The 25,229-nt window shown below is 44.3% G+C and overlaps 1 protein-coding gene across 1 annotated transcript in view; it reads left to right on the forward strand.

Moving 5' to 3' along the window:
* Nucleotides 1–25,229, forward strand: part of Lar (tyrosine-protein phosphatase Lar) — a 608,447-nt gene that overhangs the window by 504,828 nt on the left and 78,390 nt on the right. Inside the window, exons 10-13 of the mRNA XM_080270406.1 lie at nt 16,661–16,761; nt 17,153–17,348; nt 19,510–19,643; nt 20,461–20,605. Of these exons, the coding sequence (XP_080126532.1) occupies nt 16,661–16,761; nt 17,153–17,348; nt 19,510–19,643; nt 20,461–20,605 (576 nt within the window). The remainder of the gene's footprint in view (nt 1–16,660; nt 16,762–17,152; nt 17,349–19,509; nt 19,644–20,460; nt 20,606–25,229) is intronic.

Below are 25,229 nucleotides of genomic sequence, written 5' to 3' on the forward strand. Positions count from 1 at the left end.
GTGATGAAGGCAAGAGAGAGCTGATGAGGTAGGATTGAATGAGATGGGGTGGGTGAGACGGGGATGGCTGAGGCGGGATGAAGGGAAATAGGAGTGGGTGTGTCAGGGTGGAGTGAGACGTAGGAGGAAGGAGGTAGGGTGGACTGACAGAGAGGGGTGGGGTAGGGGGCAGGGTGGATTGAGACGGGTATAGCTGTGGTAGGAGGTAAGACAGGAGGAAATAAAGGGAGAGGCAGGAAGAGGAGACAGTGGAGGAGAGTGGGTGGAGTGAGAGGAAGGTAAGCCTGTGTAGGATAGAGTGAGGCTGGAACACCATCTCAGTGATTACCTGCCGAGCCACCTGCCTGTTTCTCTAGTCACCGTGTCGTCCCTTGAGGCTCACCAACACCTGCCTTTTCCTGCCTCACCCACACCTGCCCCACACTTCCCTTACACCCACGTCTGCCATTCTCAGCCTCACCCTCGCGTTCCTTACTCCACTGTCACATCCACACCAGCCTCACACGTCTTTATAACACTTGCACCTGCTTTTCCATGCCTCACCTACCGCCTTTTCTTGCCTCACGCATCATTCTCATACCCACACCTTCCTCGTCACCGTTTTAGTTTCACTCCTGCTTCACATTTTCGACATTATTCCATGCCCCAACCCACATCTTCACTCTGCGCATTACCATCGCCCCGCCCCATCATCCCACCTCATCACCCCACCCCATCACTCAACCCCGCCCCGCCCCGCCCCGTCACTCACTAACTGGAAGGTAATCAAGGCAAAAGCTCGGTCCATTAAGAAGCTAATTTTAATGAAAGCCTTAAATGGGGCCGTGAAGGAGGAGACCTGGGTGGGGTTGACGGGGTTGTGGTGGGGTGGTGTTGATGGGGTGTGGGTGAAAGTGAAGAGGTGGGGTGAGGAATGAAAGTCAGGTGGATGGGATGCGTTGAAATAATGTAAGGGGTTGGGTTGATGGGATAGAGCTGTGTGGATGAGGTGGAAGAGGATGAAGAAAAGGGTTGAGGGGTTGATTAGGTACCAGGTAAATGAAAGAAGGAAGTGAAGGAAACGGAAATTGGCAGTAAAGGGAGATAATAAACTGCAAGAGGACAGATGACAGTAAATGAATAGAGGACTTTAAAGGGACGGAAAGGGAGTGTAAAGGGAGAATGTAGGACATTAAATGTGGATAATGTGAGTGTAAAAGGAGACAGTATGACAGTATATGGACAAAATGGGAGTGTAAAGGGAGAAATGAGACTGAAAACACACAAAATACGACAGTAATGGAAAAAGTTGGGTAATAAAAGGACAAGAGGCGACTTAATGGACAAAATAGGGTAGAATAAGCGAGTAATGGGTCAGAATAGGACAGTAAATGGACATATATAGACAGAATATGGCGGAATGGAAGAGTAATGGGACAGAAAGTGGACAGTGCCGTAGATGTGTCCTTTAATGGGTAGACTAAGTTGATTCGTGTGTGAGATTGAGGGAGATTCAGCCACCTGCCCTTCCTGAGAGAGAGAGAGAGAGAGAGGGAGAGAGTAATAGGTGTTGGCGAAGAGCTTGAGGAGTGAGATGAGGGGACAGAGGGAGTGATAGGAGTGCATGTTCTCCCCCTCCCTCCCCCCTACTCTGATTGACCCTAGCCTTTCCCCCCCTCCACTCCCCCCTCCCCTGTGTAATGGTCCAACTTTTCGCCAGTCTAAGTCTTCCCTGATCCTCACCACCTGCACCTCGTCACCTCCCCCCTCTCCCCTCCTTATCCCTCTCATTTCACCTCCCAGCAACCCCCTCACTCCTTATCCCCCCTCCCACCCTCTCCCCCTCACATCTTCGTCTGTCTCATCTTCCCCTTCATTCCCTTACACCTCTCTCTTCCCCCCCCCCCAACTCCATCCCTCACACCCACACCCACACACATTCGCCTGCAGCATCTCCCCTCCCCTTCCCTCACACTACCGCCTCACATCTCTCAAATCCCCCCCCCTACATCCCTTTATACATACCTCTCACCCTTTTTCCTCTTCCGCCCTCTTTCTTGTAGCTGTGTCTCTCCCCTTCTCATACCCCTCATCCCTTCTCCAAAATGCCTCATTTGCAGATAACTAAATTAACCAAATCTCTGTTACTCTCCCTACCCCTCGCCCACCACTCCCTCACTGCTTCCCCTTCTCTCTTCCACATCTCCCCCTTTCCCTCCACACCTTCCCCCTTCTCTCCACACTTTCCCCTTCCCGTCGCACCTCCCCCTTCCCCTCACACCTCCCTCATCTTTCCGCACCTCCACAATCTCTCTACACATTCCCTTCTTTACATACTTTTCCCTCACCTCCACTCCTCCCCGTCATCCCACCCTCTGTTCCTTCAGCACCTTATCATTTCCTTCACCCCTCTCTCCTCACTCTTCCACACCTTGCCCTTTCCTTCACCCCTCTCCCTCCCTCTTTCACCCCTCCCCCTCACCCCCAATAACCAGCACTTGGAATAATGGTCTGCGATATTCAGTGTCCCCAATTTTATGATGCCTGGGGGTCGGGTCTTTAACATACGAGGCGAGGAATATAATCTTGCTGAAATATCTGAGCAAGGTAATATTTGAGTCTGCCTGTGATGTAATGGCCGGGTGTTTGCTGATCGTGTAGTTAGAGATGCAGTTTAGTAAGTGGATATTTCAGTCTTTATTGTAGCTCACGTATTTGGTGTTAGTGTCTTCGAGTTCTTCATGTGGTTTTTACTGATACCACTAACACTTACTACTGCCATAACTACTACTGTTACCACGGTACTTCGATTGCTGCTACTACTACTACTGCTATTACTACTACTACTACTACTACTACTACTACTACTACTACTACTACTACTACTACCACCACCACCACCACCACCACCACCACCACCACCACCACCACCACCACCACCATCACCACCGTTACTACTACTACTACTACTTGTACTTCTACTTCTGTTACCGCCTTGACCTCTTCTGGTGTTACTACCACTGTGCAACCCTCACACTTCTTTTATAACCACACTCCAGCTGTGATCCATCTTTCCTGCACCATTTTATTGCCGGGCCAGCTTATCAACCCCAGCCAGCCAAATCGAGCCACACATTGCAAAGACCTCCTGCCGCTGCTTCCACCTCGTAGTGCGTGCTTGAAGATAACTGATTTTGACACGGAATTTCTTTGCTACCCTGAGTTATAGAAGAAACAGCCATAACAAGAAGGCAGAGGACATTCCCGAGAAACCACTCGTCTCAGAAATGTTCATTTTATTCCTGATGACTAAACTAGAGCCGGGAAAATTACTGCAAACAATTGATGGTTTGATTTATGGCCACTTTCACTGTCATCTATTTGTTTCCATTCCTCCCTAACACATTCATTCCTTTTTCTTCCTCCTCCTCAGTCCCTTTCCTTCTCTCTCACACTACTTCTTCCTCTTTCTAAAATCCCCCTCCTCCACTCCCCTCAACCCCTTCCCTTCCTCTCCCCACCCTCACCCCCTGACCCCTACCAGCCTTTTCCCCCCCCTTCACCAGTAGGTCCAAATACGCTATGAAGTGAGAAAAATACCCGACCATCAGTACCGCGTTGCTGGTGGCCGTGACCGGAGTACGAGAGAGATATTGAGCACAGAGATATTTTATAAAGAGGGATGGCTGGAAGGAGAGGTAGGGACTGATAGATAGATGGATAAATAAGTGAGAGAGAGAGAGGGAGGGAGAGAGAGAATTAATTTATTCTATTCTTTGCGACCTGACTAACAATTATCATGCTATCTCACTGTGTCTAGGCAGTGGGTAGTTACTGTGTAGAAACTGGAGAAGGAAAACAAAGAAGAACATATGAGTGAGGTGGACATTATTAACTGACTCATCATTAATCATCGTCGCCGTTAGCATCATCAGTCAGGCCTTCGAAAAACTCCGCTAGCTTCATCTTCGTCGCTTTCACGAGACAAAAATGAAAATAATCTGTTAACTATCCCAGTACCAGACGTCAAAACGTATAAGCGCTCTGTTAACCATTACAGTATCAAAGGTCAAATATAAGCGATCTATTAACCATCCCAATATCAAAGGCCATTCCGAGGTTGCATGAGGTCGAGTGGAAAAAATAGGAATTTCATAAAAATCCTTATTGTACCGAAGCGGTGAACGTCTTGAATCCGGTGACAAATTTCCATTCTGTGTACCACTTTTGCAATAATAATAATAATAATAATAATAATAAGTAAATAAATAAATAAATAATAAAGTACCGTACCACCATTTCTCGGAGATGGCCGGAGAAATTCGCAGATCCCTTAGCGCCCTGATTGTCCCGCAAACAATGGAGTGGATTTGATTACCTCGCCAAAACTGTGCATTAAGGCGTCATCTGTCTCCTGCCCACACAGCCCTGGCCCTTTGGCGGCGGTTAGTGGCGTTAGCTGTGGGCGCCCTTTGTGAGGTATATTTTCTTTTGGTTTAATGGAGAGAATAATGGAGAGTCGCCTGAGAAAGAGGAATTAGGAGGAGGGTGGCGTGATGATGTTTACAGAAAGATGACGCGATGATGATGACCACAGAAAGGTGACGTGACGATGATGATTGTAGAAAGTTGGTGCAGCGATGATGATTGCGAAATGGTGATGGGACGATGATGATTGCAGAAAGGTGATGGGATGATGATGATTGCAGAAAGGTGATGCGACGACAATGATTGCAGAAAGGTGATGCGACAATGAGAATTGCCGAAATGTGATGCGACGATGATGTTTACAGAAAAGTGACGCGACAATGATATTTGCAGGGAGGTGATGCAGCAATGATGATTACTAAATGGTGATCCTGCGATGATGATTACAGAAAGGTGATTTGACGATGATGATTTCAGAATGGTGACTCGACATAAAAAACATAAGAGGATTACTGCAATATGCTAGTTGGCCCATGCTAGGCAGCTGCTATGAGAGTGGCTAAACTACTAGAAAGAGAGAGAGAGAGAGAGAGAAACCTCGACAGTCAGCATCCACCCAATACCGTAAAAAGGACGCTTTACTTGTGTTTACCTGCGGCACTCCTGCGGTCCCAGTCGCTGTTCAGGTGGCGATGGTGGGAGGGTGAGGGTGTGGTTGTTGGTTATGATAGTAGTGGTGGTAGTGGGAGGGCGGTGGCTGGTGATACTGGTAGTGGTGGTGGTGGTAGGGTGATGGTTGGTGATGGTGGTAGCGGTGTGGTGCTGCTGCTGGTGGTGGTTGGTAATGATGGTAGTGGTGATGGTGTGAGTGGGGTGGGGCTGATTGGTGGTGGGGGTTGGGGTGTGGCGGTAGTAGCTATCATTAGCAATCAGTATGTTATAGTACTAGTATTATTAGTATTGCTGTTGTACAGTGTGTCGCAAGAGGAAGAGGCATTACTTAGGAACTGATAGAAATTCCAAGTAAGAAATTCCAAATAAAAAATGGTACATCAACAAGGGTCCAAATCTCAGCCGTTACGTAGCTACTGTTACTGATGACTTTGTGGGCCAGTTAAGAGAGACCATTATCACCCATAAATTCATTAGTAATTGTCCGTATACTGGTGTTGATTTTTAATTATTAAAATTTTTGAGGATGAAATACCAGAGATCTGATATTAAAATTGCGAGAGAGAGAGAGAGAGAGAGAGAGAGAGAAAGGGGGGGGGACAAGTCCTGTAATAGTGGGTATCCGTCTTTGGGTTGTATTTTAGGTGGCTTTGCAGATGTAGCACCGTTTCCTGAGCGATTTATTATCTATGTACAGTACGTCTCAGTATTCTGTCGCTTTAATTTTATCTTTCTACTATCGACATCATTTGCATCAATAAAATACAGAATAAATCTGTAAGGCACAGGTGTTAGGAATTATCTCTCAAGTCATTTGGTAAACAGTCTTACTCTCACGTGGGGAATACGCGGGGTCATCTCTTTCGGCCTCGGCGGAAACGATTAGGGTGGTTTCGCCGAAGCAATTTGGATCTTCATAGAAACGCGCAGGAATTTTGCCGAAACGTCCAGAATTTTCCTGGGTACTATTTAGGTCGCGGCGGTGGGGAGGCGAACGAGATTTTTGGCGGGAAATGCAGCGTAAACCCAGCAACATCCTGCCTCATGGGCTCGCTGCTGTGTTTGTATTTTATTTCCTGTAAACTCGAACGTGATGCTGCTGCTGCTTCTCCGTTTGCCTTTGGATGATTGTCTGGATTTTTCGCTCATTTTTTAAATATATAGAATGTATTGTACTTGTAATCTTAAAAGTCCGAGATTCCTCCAGTTGTTAAAAAAAAAAAAAATGAAAGATTGATAGATTGATGGATAGATAGAAGGAAAAATAGGTAGACAGAAAGAAGAGGAAAAAGCACTTCCTCTTATGTTCGTATTTTATTTCTTGTAGACGCGAATGTGATGCTGCTTCATTTTCTTAGGAATAAAGGTCGGGATCTTTAATTTGTCTTTTCCTCCTACCCTCTTCTCCTTCCTCCTGCCCTCTTCTCCTTCCTCCTGCCCTCTTCTCCTACCTCCTGTCATCATCTCCTGCCTTGTATCATCTTCCTCCCCTCTCCTGTCCCACTCTCCCACCTTCATTTATTCACTCGCTTACCTCATACCCTTATTCTGTCTGTCTGTCACCGTCCTATGAAAGTGCACCCTCCCTCTCCCAATCCCCTTTCCTCCCTCCACCTCCTCTCCCCTTCCTCTTCCCCTTCCCCTCCTTGCCTGACACTCTCCTTCTTTTTTCCCTCCCCCTCCACTTCATTTCTCCCTCCCCCCTCCCCTTCTTTTTCTCCCTCCCCCTCCCGTTTTTCCCTCCTCTCTCCCCTTCCCACCTCTCCCTCTCATTCACCCCCTTTCGTCTCCGTCGCCCTCTTTTCTCCCATTTTCTTCCCCTTCCATCTCCCTCCACATCTCTTCGCTTCCTTGCCTCTCCCTTGCCTCATTTCCTCCCATCCCCCCACCCCATCCACGCATCAGGGTCTGCGTCTTTCATCCTCCCTTTTTCACTTCCCCCTCTCCTTCCTTCTCCTCTTTCCCTCCCCCTCCTTCTTCTTGTCTCTTCCGCTCCCCCTCCTCCTCCTCCTCTTCCCTTCCCCCATCCCCTCCTCCTCCCCTCTTCCCTTCCCCCATCCCCTCCTCCTCCCCTCTCCCCGTCCCCTTTCATCTCCCAGTCTTCCCCGCTTCCTCCCCCCCTCTTCCCCCCGGCCACTCATCAGGGCCTCCGTCCGTCACCGTCGCCGCCAATCCTGCATGTTCCCCGGGGCCCCAGCTGCCCGTGTTTACATAATACCCAAGTAAATCGCTCCAGGATTTCCTACCCCGTCCTCCACATTGATAAATCCCTCAAGTTTTCTCATTATCGTCTTGTTACTGAGCTCTCTCAACCTCCCTCCCCTCCCGTCTCCTTGCCCCCTCCCCTCCATCTTCCTTTCCCTTCATCCCCTCCCCTCCATCTCCCCCATTTCCTTGCTTCCATAGTTCCATACCCATTCCATTTCCCTGCCCCCCTCCCGTCCATCTCTCCTTTCTCTCTTCCCCTTTCCTCCACCTCCCCCTGCCTCCCTGCTCACCTACCCCTTTACCTACTACGCATCAACTTCTTCCCCCTTCCTTCCTCCAGTACCCCATCTCTCCTACACCCATACGTACTCCATACCCACTTCCAGTTCGCAAGTGAGAAGACTCGAGTTCGAATCTCTAGCCGGTCAGACTGGTGGAGTTAATTTGTGTCCACCTTGTCTTTTCTCACTGAGCATTGAAATTTTGGACCTGAATATAAACCAACAATGACACTTTTCTTGTAACTTGGTTTAAAATTGCCGTCTCCACCCAGAATGCTGAGTTGTAGCAAAAGATTAACACAAAATTATGATGCTAGTCATGAAGAAGTGCTATGAAAAAGATGTAGAGCTATAGTATTGTCATTTTTTCTCCCACTGAGTTGCATGAAATAAGCTGCAAAGGGATAAAACTCTGGACCAAGTTAAGGCATAAGGAGTATAGGCTAATGGGATTCGTTTTCTAAGGGGTAGATTGAAACTTGATTTTATTTTGTTTGCCGTAACGACCATGCAGTTAAGAAGCATAAAATTAGCTATTATCAACCTCCCCCTAACCCCTTAAGCTCTTTTCCTTTAACCTACCCACCCACCCGTTGCTTCCCCCACCTCTTGAACAAACTTATGTTCCGTTCACCTTAACTTGACCTATTCATTCGCCTTTGCAACTTATGACACGTACCTCAGTGGAAGAAAAAGACAATACTACGTCTCCACATCTGTTCTAGATCACTTCTTCGTGACAGGCATCATATTCAAGTATTAATTTCATGCTACTACCAGCATTGAAGACTGAGGGATGTCGCTTTTAGGTCAGGTTAGAGTAGAAAGAGTATAGCATCTTTTATCTTCAAACTCCCGTCTCCTGAAGCCCCCTAGCGGCAGTATTTAGCTTGGCCGCCACTAGCCATCATCCTCAAGAACATAACCCGGATATAAACTGGCCCAGGAATTGCCCCGCCACCGTAACCCGGAATAGTTGTTATAAATGACGACACTTGCATGGGGAATTATGGGCGTGGAAGTTTTAAGCAGGGGCGGGAGTTTTGCGAGTAACGCCTGAGCAGTTATAGACCATAAGGGGTATTTATGGAAGTAACAGGCACCGCTTGTTTGGGGTCCCCGTCGTTAGGGAGGTGGTGGTTGGAGCTATGGAGTGCCCTGATGCTGGGGGACGAGAGGTACACACACACACACACACACACACACACACACACACACACACACACACACACACACACACACACACACACACACACACACACACACACACACACACACACACACACACACACACACACACACACACACACACACACACACACACACACACACACACACACACACACACACACACACACACACACACACACACACACACACACACACACACACACACACACACACACACACACACACACACACACACACACACACACACACACACACACACACACACACACACACACACACACACACACACACACACACACACACACACACACACACACACACACACACACACACACACACACACACACACACACACACACACACACACACACACACACACACACACACACACACACACACACACACACACACACACACACACACACACACACACACACACACACACACACACACACACACACACACACACACACACACACACACACACACACACACACACACACACATTGATAGTGTGCGCTCTCGGGTAAGGTGCCTAGTTTGCATGCACATTGGAACCTTGAGGTTGGATATTTTCGTGTCGGCAGGAGTCCGTGGTCACTAGGAATTGCCTGATCATGGAAAATATTTTGACTGTGTACCTCATTTGTAACTGTCAGTTAGTCTATGGCCAGACGTCTTAATCCCGTAAGGGGAGGCCACAAACAAATCTCCACCTTATCGCCCCGTCCCTGCCATTTCACTGCCGTCCCCCCAGCGTACAGTGAGTCACAAAAGTATCGGTGTACAGTGGGTCACAAAAGTATCGGTGCACAACAGGCGTGCAACATTTGGGACCACAGAACGAAGGTCACTGAAATATTAGTATCCGACCTACCACACGTTGGTAGCCCTGATGTCGGGAGGTGTTATATATTACCAACTAGCAATATCCTCTTGCAGACATATAGCAAATGTAATGTTTATATAGACAGACACTGATGATACACAATGAGACGTTGGTAATGTCAGCAGTTGTTCGAACCCTTTCGGTAGGCATCGCACCCCCTGTGCACCGGTACTTTTGAGATCCAGTGTACACCCACCTGCATATACCTCTCTACTCCATCCGTCCATCTTGTCCTCGGTCTCCCCTCCCTCTCCACCCCTCCACTTCACTGACATACACTCCTAGTTAGTCCCTCACCCTCCATCCTCACCACATGGCCAGACCGTAACCACATTTTAATGTCCTTTCATCTGACGGCCACTTCCAGTACTAGACTGCTAAGTTGTGATTGCTTGAATTAAATGTGTCTTGGTTATGATGTACGAATGAGACTCCTTGGTTACTCTACTCCATTTCACCGAGTCTGGCACCATCAGTGATGTCCTAAACACCTGTAGCTTTGATACAGGTCCTCAGAACTGGATATATCTTTTTGTATTGCCCTTATATATTGGTTCTCAAGGTAAAACAAAGAGTTTTACCTAGTGCTGAGGTTTTACATCAACGCTACAGGCGTTAAGGACATCACTGATGGTGCCAAACTTGGTGAAATGGAGTATAGTCAGTTTTACCCTTCAGACTTGACTACACTTGGCCATCAACTGAACTGGAAAGGATGTGCGGATCATTTTGTCAGTTAAGAACGTAGTAATTATCTACATGTCTGTATCTATCTACCCATATACCCTATCTGTCTCTCTGTATCTCCGTCCATCCATCCATCTGTCTATTTATATATCAATCTATCTGTCTAGCTATCTAACCATCTGTCTATCTATGTCTATCTATCTATCTATCTCTCTAATCACTCTGAGGCGCAGTGAGAGTTACCAAATAGCAAGTGCCAACAGGTGTAATATAAAGTGAAGATGTTAATTACTGTTTGTACCTGGCCGGTGTGTAGTGGCTAATTGACCGGAAAATGTGTTGCAAATATATCGTCAGTTTCGTCAGCGATGGGCAGGTGGACGGGCTCGTAGCAGTAATAATAATAATAATGATAATAATATAATAATAATAATCATTGTAATAGTAATAATAATAATAATAATAATAATAATAATGATAATAATAATAATAATTAGATGATGATGTAGTAGTAGTAGTAGTAAAAAGTAGTAGTATTAGTAGTAGTAGTTGTAGCAGTAATGATAATAATAATAATAATAATAATAATAATAATAATAATAATAATAATAACAGAGAGACAGAAAGAGAGAGGGGGGGGGGGCAAGGACAGGCCTCCGGAGACACCTTCACATAGTAAGGGGTTTAAAAGTTATAATTGGAAATAATTCATGATGCCTTGTGAAGAGCTCTGCAGGATCGTAGTTGAGAGGAAGGGAATTGTTATGGAGTCGGTGGTGGTTGTCGAGTGGATGGTGTTTGTCGAGTGGGTGGTGGTTGTGGAGTGGTTGGTAGTTGTGGAGTGGGTGGTGGTGATTGTGGAGTGGGTGGTGGTTGTGGAGTGGGTGGTGATTGTGGAGTGGGTGGTGGTTGTAGAGTGGGTGATGGTTGTGAAGTGGGTGGTGGTTGTGAAGTGGGTGGTGATTGTGGAGTGGGTGGTGATTGTGGAGTGGGTGGTGATTGTGGAGTGGGTGGTGGTTGTGGAGTGGGTGGTGATTGTGGAGTGGGTGGTGGTTGTAGAGTGGGTGATGGTTGTGAAGTGGGTGGTGATTGTGAAGTGGGTGGTGGTTGTGGAGTGGGTGGTGGTTGTGTTGGAGTGGGTGGTGGTTGTGGAGTGGGTAGTGGTGATTGTGGAGTGGTTGGTGCTTGTGGAGTGGGTGGTGATTGTGAAGTGGGTGGTGGTTGTGAAGTGGGTGGTGATTGTGGAGTGGGTGGTGATTGTGGAGTGGATAGTGATTGTGGAGTGGGTGGTGATTGTGAAGTGGGTGGTGGTGGTGTTGGAGTGTGTGGTGGTTGTGGAGTGGGTGGTGCTTGTGGAGTGGGTGGTGATTGTGAAGTGGGTGGTGATTGTGAAGTGGGTGGTGGTTGTGAAGTGGGTGGTGATTGTGGAGTGGGTGGTGATTGTGGAGTGGGTGGTGATTGTGAAGTGGGTGGTGGTGGTGTTGGAGTGTGTGGTGATTGTGGAGTGGGTGGTGATTGTGGAGTGGGTGGTGGTTGTGAAGTGGGTGGTGGATGTAGATGTAGGTGTAGAAAGTAGTTGTTGTTTTGCTGTAGGGTGAAAGTAATGGAGGTTAGTGGTGGGGGTGGTAGTAGATTTGGCTGGGTCAGGTAGCTGTGGTTGAGGCTGGTAGGACCTGGTGATGATGTAGTGACAGTTTTGGAGTGAGTGGTAGTTGTGGTAGATGGAGATATGAAGGATGGAAGTTGTAGATGTTTTGAGTGGTTATGGAGGGGGTGGCTGTGTGGATGTAATTGTGGCTTGGTCGTGGAAGTATAGAGGGTTGTGTTGTTGTGGATATATAGGGAATTTAAAGGGGTGTTGTAATTGAAATGTGGCATAAAGTGAGCCTAAAGGACGTGGTTATTAAAGGGCAGGGAGTATGGTGTGAGCATAGGAGTCTGAAGGAATGCTGTGAAATAAAGGCTGAGTTCCAGTATAAAAGGACACAAAGGGATGTGATTAAAGGGCAAGTCACAGAGGATGTAATGTAAGGGTGAATCTGAAGGAGAATGTTAATATAAAAGGGGATCCTGTAGGGGTTTGGTCATAAAGTAAGGGTGTGATTCAGTGAGTGAGATAGTGTGAGTGAGTGTGGTGAAATTAAAACGAGGGTGTGAGTGATTATCTCGTAATTAAAGCGAGTGTGAGTTAGTGTGAGTGAGTGAGAGAGTGTGGTGTATTTAAAGTGAGTATGTTGTAATAATGCAAGGGTGTGAGTGAGTGTGGTTGATTAAAGTGAGTGTGTGAGTGAGTGTGGTGTAATTAAAGCGAGTGTGTGAGAGTGAGTGTGGTGCGATTAAAGTGAGTGTGTGAGTGAGTGTGGTGCAGTTAAAGTGAGAGTATGAGTGAATGTGCTGTGAGGATATTGAGTGTATGATTGTGGTGTGACTTAAAAAAGGCTGTGAGTGAGTGTGGTGTGATTAAAGCAAGGGTGTGAGTGAGTGTGGTGTGAGTAAACTGAATGTATGAGTGTGGTGTGATTAAAGCGAGTGTGTGAGATAGTGAGGTAGTGAGTGTGGTGTGAGTGATGGCAGGTCATTACTATCATGTTGGACGGCGGCAGTGCGGGGATGTGTTTTAATCCAGGCTGGTTGTTGGCCCACCTGAGCCACCTCATACCACCCCACCCACCCACACACACCCACCCCACCCACTCACTCCACCCCCCACATCCCCTCCAACTCTCTCTCTCTCTCTCTCTCTCTCTCTCTCTCTCTCTCACACACACACACACACGAGAGAGTCCACCCTATTCCCACCCCTCCCTTCCAGATTCTTACTTCTCAACCTCCTTGCTTTCCTTCTCCCTCTCACCCTTCCCTCATCGCACTGATCCCTGCCTCAATGTTCCACCTACTTCATCAGACAGTGCCTCCCTACACCACCAACGCTCTTCCCCCCCCCTTCTCTCTCTCTCTCTCTCTCTCTCTCTCTCTCTCTTTTTTCCACTTTTATACATGAATTGGAACTGATACTGACAGAATTTTTTGGAGTGTAGCAAAGAGCCTTAATTAATTGTGTCAACATTATAGCCTGTCTTGGAAATACGAAACTTCCACCTTTTATGTATTTCACATTACATCACCACTTAGAAAGACCTGTATTTTTGTACCAGTTTTGATTACTCATTATATAAACTAAATTGTCAAAATATTACTAAATATATTTGTGTAGTTTATCGCTCCCCCAATGCTTCTGTGGAACCCAGTGTATTTTATTCCATATCCACACAGTTGAGTAACCTTAACCTTGCCCTTAGGACCGAAATTACCATTTTAGGTGATTTTAACATACATAATATTGAATAGTTTTTGCATTCTGCCAGGACTGACGACGCTGGTCTAGAGTGCAAGCTGTTTGCAGAATCTTTTAATGTATGGTAAAGCAACCGACCAGAATACCTGATAATCCTGACCATAATGCCCATCTCTTGGATTTATTCTTGACAGATAATCCAGATCAATACAGGATAAAGGTACTGTCACCACTTGGATCCTCTGACCACAATCTCATCAAAGCCTCATTAGTTACCCCCCACACCTCCCCGTTCGAACCTGTCAGGGTGACCCAATAGCACTTTGATAGGGCAAACTGGGATGGATTTAGAAATTATCTTGCTGACAATCTATGGCAGTCTTTAATCTCTAGTGATCCCAATTCTACCCAGTCCCACATTTGTGACTTAATACTAGCTGGTATGGATTTATTTATACCAAGTCAACAGTTCACTAAAGGATCGAACTCTCCAAAATGGTTTGCTGGCAACTGTGCCAGAGCAACAGCCCAAAAGTCATTAGCATATAACTCTTACTTAAAAACATCTGAATCACTCTCTCAATTTGAAATTGCTAGAAATCATGCAAAAGCTGTATTAAATCTAGCTAAATCAAACTTTCTTCAAAAGCAAGCATCAAAACTACTTAACATCCCTAATGACAATAGAATATTCTGGTCAACTCTTCATTCTTTCAATAATAACTTTAACAAGTCATCTTCCGTCCGTCCACTAAAATCTTCAGATGGCAACATTACAAATGACCCGTGTGGGAAAGCGGATATTTTTGCCAGTACATTTGCCAGAAACTCTACCACAGATGATACCAGCCAGAATGCCCCGGTACTAGAACTTGACTCTCCCAAAATTGCCCCACTTAAAATACACACAAGATAGGTAAAATCCATCCTAGACAAGTTACCTACCAACAAAGCTCCAGGCCCAGATGGAATTCCTCCAATTGTTTTGAAAAAGTGTTCCCCTGAACTTGCCTCTGTTCTAGCTAAATTATTCAGACTATGCATACGTAATTCTTTATTCCCATATTCATGGAAAGAAGCCAATATCCACCCAGTTCCGAAGAAAGGAAGTTCCTCTGACCCCTCTGATTACAGACCAGTAGCTGTCACATCTTGTCTTGGTAAGGTATTTGAAACTTTAATTAATAAGCACATTGTTAAACATCTTGAATCCAACAACTTAATTAGTGATAGACAATATGGTTTTCGCCGCGAAAGATCCGCCATTGACGTACTCAATCTCCTAACTCATACCATCCATCAGTCACTTGATCTACATGGAGAAACTCATGCAGAAGCTCTTGATATTTCTAAAGCTTTCGGCAGAGTATGACACCATTCCCTGCTGTTCAAACTCCCTTGCTATGGACTAACGTCTATTGTTCCTTTGATTTCTACATATCTTAGTGACAGGAAAATAAGAGTAAAAGTAGATGATGTATATTCCAATTTCCACTCAGGTAATGCCGGCGCGCCGCAGGGGTCAGTTCTGGCGCCAACCCTATTCCTGGTTCATATTACTGATCTTTTATCTGTCACCCACAATCCCATCCACTCATACGCAGATGACTCAACACTACATAGTTCATTCACACTCAGACACCCATTTACAGAGTCTAATATCTCTACCTCTCAACTCAGTACAGCCATCTCCATAAATCAAGACCTATCTGGGATCAGTGAATGGGGACAAAACAACCTTGTCTCTTTTAATGCTAGTAAAACTAAATATATACGATTTACTAATAGACAGATATTGCCAGATTCGTACATTACCTTCAGTGCTACTAATATTCCTATCTCCAAAAGTATTAAAATCCTTGCGTCTCACTTAACAGTGCCCTCAGCTGGACCTCTCATGTTAAATCACTTGCTAAAACCGGCTCAAAGAAACTTGGATTATTGTACAGAGTCCGTAACTTATTCGCTGATGAGCAGTTAGCTATAATTTATAAGAGTTATCTGCGCTCTCGGCTTGAATATTGCTCACCCTTGTGGAATGGATGTGGAGAGGTTGCATTAAAATAACTTGACAAAATTCAGAACAAAGCTGTTAGAATTATTAACAACCCTGCCATTACAAATAAACTATCTCCTCTGCAAGTAAGAAGGAATGTTGCTTCCATTGCATTATTTTACAGATTTTTTTTGGCAAATGCTTAGACGAAGTTGCATCCATGGTGCCACTTTTCCATGCCTTCCCTTATGCTATACTGGCATCTGGTAGCACTCATGACTGGAATGTCACTCAGCCATATTGCAGAACTTCTGCCTATCAGAATTCTTTCATTCCCCGAACTGCATATCTCTGGAACTCACTTCCCCAGAGTTGTTTCCCTCCAAATTTCAACCCACAGCTGTTCAAGTTTAACTGTTACAGATATTTTATGAACAGAGGGCACCAGTAACCTGGTGTATGGATTATTATTTTTTTTTATTCATTTGTTTTTCCTTCCTCTTCTGTTATTAAAAGAAAAAAATATATATTTTCCTTTGTCGCTCTTCATCTCGACCATTGTGATTCTGGAGTTACCTTGATTTCTCTTAGTAATATGTCATTTATCTCTTTTTTAAGTCTCTTCCTTGCTTCCATTTTTCAGTATAATGTCATTTCTCTGTTTGACCCATATGCAGTATAATAATCCATTCCTTGTCATCATGTCTTGTTTTCATTTGTGTTTAATATCACTTGTCAGTTTGTCCAAGGTGTAATTATTCACCTTCTCAGTGTGTTTCTGGACCTTATTTTTGTCAGTATTTTATTACATTTCAGTTTTCCCTCATAAATTTGCATGTTTAATCCTTTCCATGTCTTTCTCAGCATATTTTTGTGCATAACATTGACCACACTCAGCCTTCTATAACTCACTCAGCTGAATGGAATCATTTGACGTTAGCATTATAAAATCTGAGAGAAGCTGCAACCTTGAGGATTGAACATGTTGGCTTATATAGTGCATTTGTATTCACTGAAGTCTAATTGTGTTGCAGAACCTGGGAGCGCTCCAAGGAATGTGCATGTCCGGCCCCTCTCCTCCTCCACCATGGTCATACAGTGGGACGAGCCAGAGACACCCAATGGCCAAATCACAGTAAGTTCAGTTTTAATCATACTTAGAAGACCTATACTTTCATAAGGGCAACCTCCATATTCTGATGATACATTTACTTACATCAGGAGTAGAGCCAGGGTTCGTAGTTAAGGTCATCTAACTTAATAGCCAGAGGTAAGATTGTAATCCATGTGACTCAGTTAAAATTCCAAGTGGTGATGATCAACCCAGGTTTCTGTGTGGATTTCATTATGTACCATACTTTAACTTGCAGTAATATCATCAGTTTCAGCCTAGCTTTCCCAGATTATGGAAATCTTACGATATTGTTCTGTTACTGTCAGGTGGTTTACTTTTTTAGCGGAATCCCCATTGTAAGGCAAACTGAATCCAACCAGTGATTGAACTAAGAAAACTAATGTACCCACAGGGCTACAAACTGTACTACACCACCAACCCATCACTGCCAATCCAATCATGGAAGAGCCAACCAGTGCAGGACAACAAACTGACAACCATCAGTGACCTCACCCCACATACCATATACACCATCAAGGTCCAGGCATACACTGGTATTGGACCTGGCCCACTCTCAGACCCTGTCAAAGTGAAAACACAGCAAGGAGGTTAAGTATTTGATATTTTTGTGTTGTCATTGTGAAGCTGTGGGTGTGAGAGTCATTTTTACTTGCAGGCTGTAGAGTTTTGGTATGTGCTTCAGTTTCTTGGCATTTTTCAGCTTTTCTTTTGATGCTGTAGTTTAGTACGCAGTTACTCGTATTTTAAAATACAGTTATGTAGACTGAAAAAAACCTGGGACAAGATCATTGAGCGTGACCTCAGGAGTAAGGGACTGAATAGGGAAAGGGCCAGAGATCGAGCAGCATGGAGAGCTACCATTAGGCGACCAAGGCCATCGCATGCAAGCATGTAGGAGCATTAAAAAAAATAATAATAATAATGTACAGTAATACCCCGATATATGATACCCTTAGATGCAATACCCCAGTTTAACGATGGGGGAAGAAATACAGGTCTCCCTAGCTTTACGATTCGTATGTGTTCCTAGAAAGGCAATCTTATACTGAAATATCATATAGTGAACTTAAGGTTTAATGGGAAAAACAGGGATGCGTTCCTGGACTCGTATATAAGATACCCAACGCACATACAAGTGATCTAATATGCAATAATAATGATGTTTTATGTATTGATGTGCATCTGAATCACAGATGATTGTACATTTGAAAACAGAAAGACATGAAATAGCATAAACAACATGAAATATAATACAGTATGAAGAACAGGAAAAATAGTAATATCCTGAGCACTAACACACACAGACGCTTGGAGATTGTAAGCTGAATGAGCGAGCGGGTGAGACTGGGCAGTGATGCTGTTTCGGGACAGTTCGTCGTCAAGTCAATTCGCCATCACAAAAATAACTAGTTAATTCACCGTCATTAATAAAGACAGCTATGGGTGATGCTAGAATATAATTCAAAGGCGACAACAGCGAGGAAGAAACAAGTTAATTATTGACTAAAGGCCCAACTGATAAATAATATCCAAAGCCTATGCTATTGAACATAGACTTTGATGGATCCCCCTGAAATATAGTTATTAAAGTATTGATTAATTAATAAGAAGTATATTTATAGAATGATGAGGAATCGTCGAGGGTGTGAATTGTCCTGACAGGGAGTCATCCATGTTTTGATGGGGAATTGTCTGACAGCGAAGTGACTTGACGATTAAATGTCTCAGAACCAGTGATGCTTGTGCGTGGGATTTCTCCACATTACCAGTTGTAAATGCGGGGGAGCTCAGTCATAAAACGAACGATTGGGACTAAAGAAGAACGATCGTAAATGCAAAATATTGTAAAACAAAACATCGTACAACGAGGGAGACCTGTACCACCATACCCCACTTAACGATGGCCAAACCCCAGTTTAATGATGGGTTTTGATTTTTTTTACTGATTCTGATGATATGTTAGAATAAAATTATGTGTTTAGGTTGATTTATAAACAGTTTTAAGACTTAGATTAATGTGTTTTAGCCATAAGTGGGGTGAACATTGTCATTTTGCAGTACAGTTTACTAAGTATGATTTTTTCCAGACATTTGATGATTTTCAGATTTTATTTATTGGTTACAGTGAGTTATTTACAGGTGTTAGGCTTAGGTTAGCTTCTTTTACAGCTGTTAGGCCATTTAGATTGACCTTAAACTTGTTTTGAGGCTCATTTGGGTAGGTTTAGGATATGGTTGAGGGTGGGAAATCAAGGGCTGAAAACACATCCCATTACTTTACCTGTTAAAACTACCCTGATATACAATATCGTGCCTAACGATGGGTTTTTACCTAACCAATTGCATCGTTAAACCAGAGTATACAGTACCTGTAGGGGGGATACACCTACTGTAGTCTGGTGTGTCCTATATTTTATGAGTATTGTTGATACTCTTTCTTTGATACAGTAAGTCTTCATTATGCTTCCTTTTTATGTTTGTTTTTTGCTATAAAGTCTATAATAAGTTCATAATGTTTCCTTTTTATGTTTGTTTTTTGTTATAAAGTCCATAATAAGGCATGGAAGGAGTATTGAAATTCCGTTGCTACATATTAACATGAATTGTCAGTTTATCCTGCCTTACAGTACCAGTTGTAGTAATAAAAATGTTATATTTTGAAATACATCATTGATTTCTAACAAGGATTGTCTGTATTTGTCCTCAGCATGAATTATGAAAACTTATTGTTTCCCATATTCCCCTTAGTTCCCAGCCAGCCAACCAACCTGCACCATTCAAGAGTGACTGCAACCTCCATTGAGCTGAGTTGGACACGCCCATCACACCAGGGCGAGAACATTATCTCATATGAACTCTACTGGAATGACTCCACAACGCAGGTAATCTACTTACCAAATTAAACAGACAGCAGATTGCATCAGATCCTTTCCATATATGTTATAGGCTGTGACATACATGAGCAGGTGTACAGTAGAGGGATTATGGAAGGTTTTTGGTAATGTATGGTGTGGATGGATGACAGTTGAGTGTAAAGAGTTGTTGTGATGGTAATGAAGCATTTGTAGTAGGTGGATGTCTAAGAGGGTGGTTAACTATCAGTATTGGAGTGAGAAGAGTTTGTGTTGACCCCACGGCTCTTCAGTACAAATGAATGGGATTATGAGAAAGGTTTACACTTCTGGAGTCTATTAAAGTATGTCAGTTTCTCATATTTATAATGTTTCTTCCAGTATGTACAATTACAGAGGGTATATATTACCTTTTGTCATGTTGCTGTAATGAGAAATGTAATTTGTAATCCAAGGATATCATATATCTAATCAAATGTACTGAACTGAGTGTAATCATAAACATCATCTGCTCAGATACAGTAACTGATAATTGAAGCCACACTGCAGACACTTGGATTATATAAACCAGATTGCAGTCAAGATAAAAATAATAAACCCTTTTTGCTGTAATTGGTAATGATTTTATTTCCCATATCCAAATACAGGTATAATTTTAAATTGTTTTGTCATTGTGTGGTGGAGGCAGGATTCCAGATGCTTAAATAATGTGTACATGAGTGTCTGGTGGGCATACAGTGGGTAGTTCTTCTTCTTTCATTATTTCTCTTTCCATGTTTTTTGGATCCTACATCAACTCATCTTTATGTGAAAAAAGTCACACTTTTATGATGACGTCTTCATGCAGGACCAGCGTAACATCCCAGAAGGAGAGAGCTACACCTTGACGGACCTAAAGCCGAACACAGTGTACAACTTATGGCTAGCAGCACGGTCCCAGCGGGGGGAGGGAGCTGCCACTGCGCCCATCTCTGTCAGGACGGAGCAGCACAGTGCGTACTACTTGCCTTCACACTATCCCACATTATTACTGCTTTTATTAAATATGTTTCATACAGGACTGTATTTGTTTATACACTTAGTGCTTGTCTCTAAAACCTCACTTATTTTGATTCATTATTAAATTGCTCATGAAATAATGCCTTTCTTTTCTTAATTCATTATAAATATGTGTTGAAGAATCTGGCCACTGGAACCGTGATCTAACAGTTCTCTACGTTGTTAGTTGTGTGAAGTCTACTGTAGGAAGATAGAGCAGTTGATATTCCTGGTTCTAGACCCTTGAGAACCTTCACATTCCTTAAAGCCTTCCCTGTCTATGGCATTAGCTGCATGTAAGTCACCCATGACCAGCAGTATACTTCTGTATAGCACTTGAGGGACACTTCCACAATTGAATTTGGTGTAGAGCATCTCTTTCTCCTCAGTCTCACCTCAGTAGGAGCATACACTAGTAAGAGAGATGAAGCCCAAAGTGTGCTACAGCCATACCAGGTAAGCATTACCCATATATGCTCATCAACTGGGAGTAACCCTGTTGACAGAAGAAGCAAATTGAGTAGAAATCACCACAGCAGTGCCCCTAAAATAGCTATCTGTCACATCCAGACATATAGCTATCTGTCACATCCAGACATATAGTGTATGTATGAGGAGTAGACTGTAGCACCAGTCGAGCAGGGCAGTACTCCCGAGGAGGATGGAAAGCTGATGACAGGGAGTGCTGGAGCTCCCGTTTCATCAGCCCTCAGGACTAGTTCCTGACCATCCCCCTTTGCTGAACTTTTTCAGTGTCTCAGTTACACAGAGAGTAGGCCAGCATGCTCTCCAGTACAAATTTCTCTAACTATCTTCACCAAACTACATGCAAAGTACACACTACACTTCCTTTTCAAAAATCAACAAAAATGGCGTCTATCAATCAAGCCTCAGAGTCCCCAGGGGGGGGGACCATAAATGCCCCCGCCATCTGCCCCTCTCCCGGTGATGACTCGAGGTGCCTGGAACCACTGTCTGACTCTCTTCTTCTTCATTTCTGCAACATTCGCGGCCTTTCATCTAACTTTCGCTCTGTTGAGCATCACCTCTCCTCCTCTAAACCTCACCTTTTTCTGACGGAGACTCAGCTGTCTGAGGCAACCGACAGCAAACCCTTTTCTGTATCCTCCTACTTTCTCTATACTCATTTCAAAGCCAAAGGTGGCTGTTGTGTATACATACGCAACGACTTATCTTGCTCTCGTGTTCCTGAACTTGATTCTTCTGAATTCTCCACACTCTGGCTTCGGCTTTCCTGTCATTCTCTGACTAAATATATCTGTGCTGTTTACTTATCCCCTAATTCTACTGACTATCAAAAATTCTTCGACTATCTTACTTCTACGATGGAACACATTCTGTCCATTTCTCCTTTCTCTGAAATCTCCATTCTTGGAGATTTCAATGTTCACCACCACCTTTGGCTCTCCTCTCCTTTCACGGATCCACCTGGTGAACAAGCCTACATCTTTTCTATCCTTAATGACCTAGAGCAGCTTGTACAGCACCCTACCCGAATCCCTGACCGCCTTGGAGAGAGCTCAACATACTTGACCTCTTCCTCACAACTAATCCTTCTGCTTACTCTGTTAATCTTTTCTCTCCGTTGGGCTCCTCCGATCACAACCTTATTACCTTAACCTGTCCTATCACTCCAGTACGGCCTGTGGACCCTCCAGGGAAACGTCGTCTGTGGCATTTTGGAGCCACGAACTGGGAGGCCCTCAGGCAGTACTTCTTTGATTTTCCCTGGAATGATTATTGCTTCCATGGCCGGGAGCCATCTGAGTGTGCCTCGCGCATTACGGAGGTTATTCTCTCGGGCATGGAAGCATACATTCCTTTCTCATATCCTTTGACTAACGCAAGAAAGCCTTGGTTTAATCACGCTTGTTCTAATGCTGTCCGCAACAAGGAGAGGGCCTACAAAAGGTACCGGAGCCAACCCACCCCTGAATCACATCATCTTTACGTTTCTGCCCGGAATCGTGCTAAGTCTGTTCTTCGCTCTACTAAAAATAATTTCATCCATACTAAATGCTCTCAACTCTCCAACTCGAATTCTTCCCGCTCCTTCTGGCACCTTGCCAAAAATCTTTCTAACAACTTTACCTCATCATCCTTCCCTCCTCTTTTCTACTCTGATGGTTCTGTAGCTATTTCTTCTACTGATAAAGCAGATCTCTTCGCACAGACTTTCTCCTCCAATTCCACCTTAGACGATTCCGGTGCTGTTCCTCCGTCACTTCTCCCCTCTGACTTCCTCATGGCTGACATTAAAATTTCTTCAGTTGATGTATTTTCTGCCATCACTGGCCTCAGTACTAACAAGGCATATGGGCCTGATGGGGTCCCTCCTGTTGTTCTCAAGAACTGTGCTTCTGTGCTTACACCCTGCCTAGGCAAACTCTTTCGCCTTTGTCTGTCAACTTGTACCTTTCCTTCTTGCTGGAAGTTTGCTCTCATTCAGCCAGTCCCAAAGAAGGGTGACCACTCCCAACCCTCCAACTATCGTCCAATTGCTTTAACGTCCTGTATTTCAAAAGTTTTCGAGTCAATTCTTAATAGAAAAATTTTAAGGCATCTTTCCTATCACAACCTTCTTTCCGATCGTCAGTATGGGTTCCGTCAGGGACGCTCCACTGGCGATCTTCTCACCTACCTTTCAGACTCCTGGTCATCCTCCTTTCGGGACTTTGGCGAAAGCTTTGCCATTGCACTTGACATCTCAAAGGCTTTCGATCGAGTATGGCATAAATCTTTAATTTCCAAACTGCCCTCCTACGGTTTCTATCCTTCTATCTGTGCCTTCATCGCTAGCTTCCTTTCTGGTCGTTCTATAGCCGCTGTTGTAGACGGCCATCGTTCTTCTCCTAGATCTATCAACAGTGGTGTTCCTCAGGGCTCTGTCCTATCACCAACTCTCTTCCTTTTATTCATCAATGATCTTCTAAGCTGTACATCTAACCCTATCCACTCATACGCTGATGACTCCACCCTTCACCTTTCCATTCGGTTTCCGCAACGCCCATCTCAACAGTTACTTCAAGAAACAAGGGATGAGGCTATGGCACACCTAATGTCTGACTTGGCTCGTATCGCTGACTGGGGTAAAAATAATATGGTTGTCTTTAATGCATCTAAGACTCAGTTCTTACACCTATCAACCCGACAAAATCTTCCACAGGTATACCCATTAATGTTTAATAATATTCAGCTGAATCCTGCATCATCCTTGAACATGCTTGGGGTTTCATTTACTCAGGACTTATCTTGGAAAGATCATATTACATCTCTTGTAAAATCTGCTTCCAAGAGATTGGGTGTGCTAAGCCGACTCCGCTCTTTCTTTACCCCTGCACAATTGTTGACTCTATACAGAGGTTTTATCCGCCCCTGTGTGGAGTACAACTCTCATGTGTGGGGAGGCTCCCCACATACAGCTCTTCTCAATAGGGTGGAGTCAAAGGCTTTTCGTCTCATTAACTCTCCTCCTCTTACTGACTCCCTTCAACCTCTGTCTCTTCGCCGCACTGTTGCATCTTTATCTCTTTTCTATCGCTACTTTAATGGTCACTGCTCCTCTGAACTGTCTGCTTGCATTCCTCCACCTCTACGACGGGCGCGTAGCACCCGTCTGGCAGCAAACTCTCATCCCTTTTCTGTCCAACTCTCTAATGCAAGAGTTAACCGTTACTCCCAGTCTTTCATTTATGCAACAGGTCAGCTCTGGAACTGTCTCCCTCTGTCTGTATTTCCTGCTGCCTATGATCTCCAGTCTTTCAAACGCAGTGTGTCCAGGCATCTCAAAATGATCGGATCTTGAATTTGGCTCTCTATTGTATTTTGTTTTTCTCTTGGAAGGAACTGTTACTGCGGGCCATGGCCTTTGGTTCCTTCTTCCTCGCATAAAAAAAAAAAAAAAAAAAAAAAAAACTATCGTTGCTGATCTCACCATGACTAGGCTGCCTTGCCTCAGAGTATAACTGTGTTGACCTCCAGTCACCCAATCTCTTATGACAAAAAAGGTCATCCTCAGAGAGGCTTAGAATGTTCCATACCTTTACCTGAAGTGTCTCTGAACGTTAAACTTGTCAGTGGAATTTTGGGATTGTGTGTGCTCAATACTACTCTGACACCCTTCAACCCATTCAGTATGATGATGCATTTTTCAAATTTATTCTTGCAGCTGACAGACAATTCATTCATTTTGGGAGAGCTCACGTTGTGAAAGATATAAAGGGAGATTTTACCTAACTGCTCCAGTTTGAAGTGACAATTTTCTGTATATAGCACAAATAAAGTAGAAAAAGATGCATCATTGGACTGAATGTATTAGAAACAGAATGGGGGCTAAGGGCCCCTATTTTGAATTATTTCATAGTTGTGTCTTCCTCCAGTCAGTGGTAGATGGGCACTCCACATCCACTCACTTAGTGTAGTGCTGCTTTGGGTGTCTGCCCTTTCCTCTCTTCCATTCTCTTTTGTCTTTCCTTCATTCTCTCCTCTTCCTCCTGCCTACGGGTGACTTTACACTCCCCCCTCTGTCTTTCTTTCCTTCGTTCTTTCGCCTTCCTT

Source organism: Coenobita brevimanus, chromosome 5, assembly GCF_032717465.1.
Source record: "Coenobita brevimanus isolate Jiangsu-jjx chromosome 5, ASM3271746v2, whole genome shotgun sequence".
In the NCBI taxonomy this organism is placed as follows: domain Eukaryota; kingdom Metazoa; phylum Arthropoda; class Malacostraca; order Decapoda; family Coenobitidae; genus Coenobita; species Coenobita brevimanus.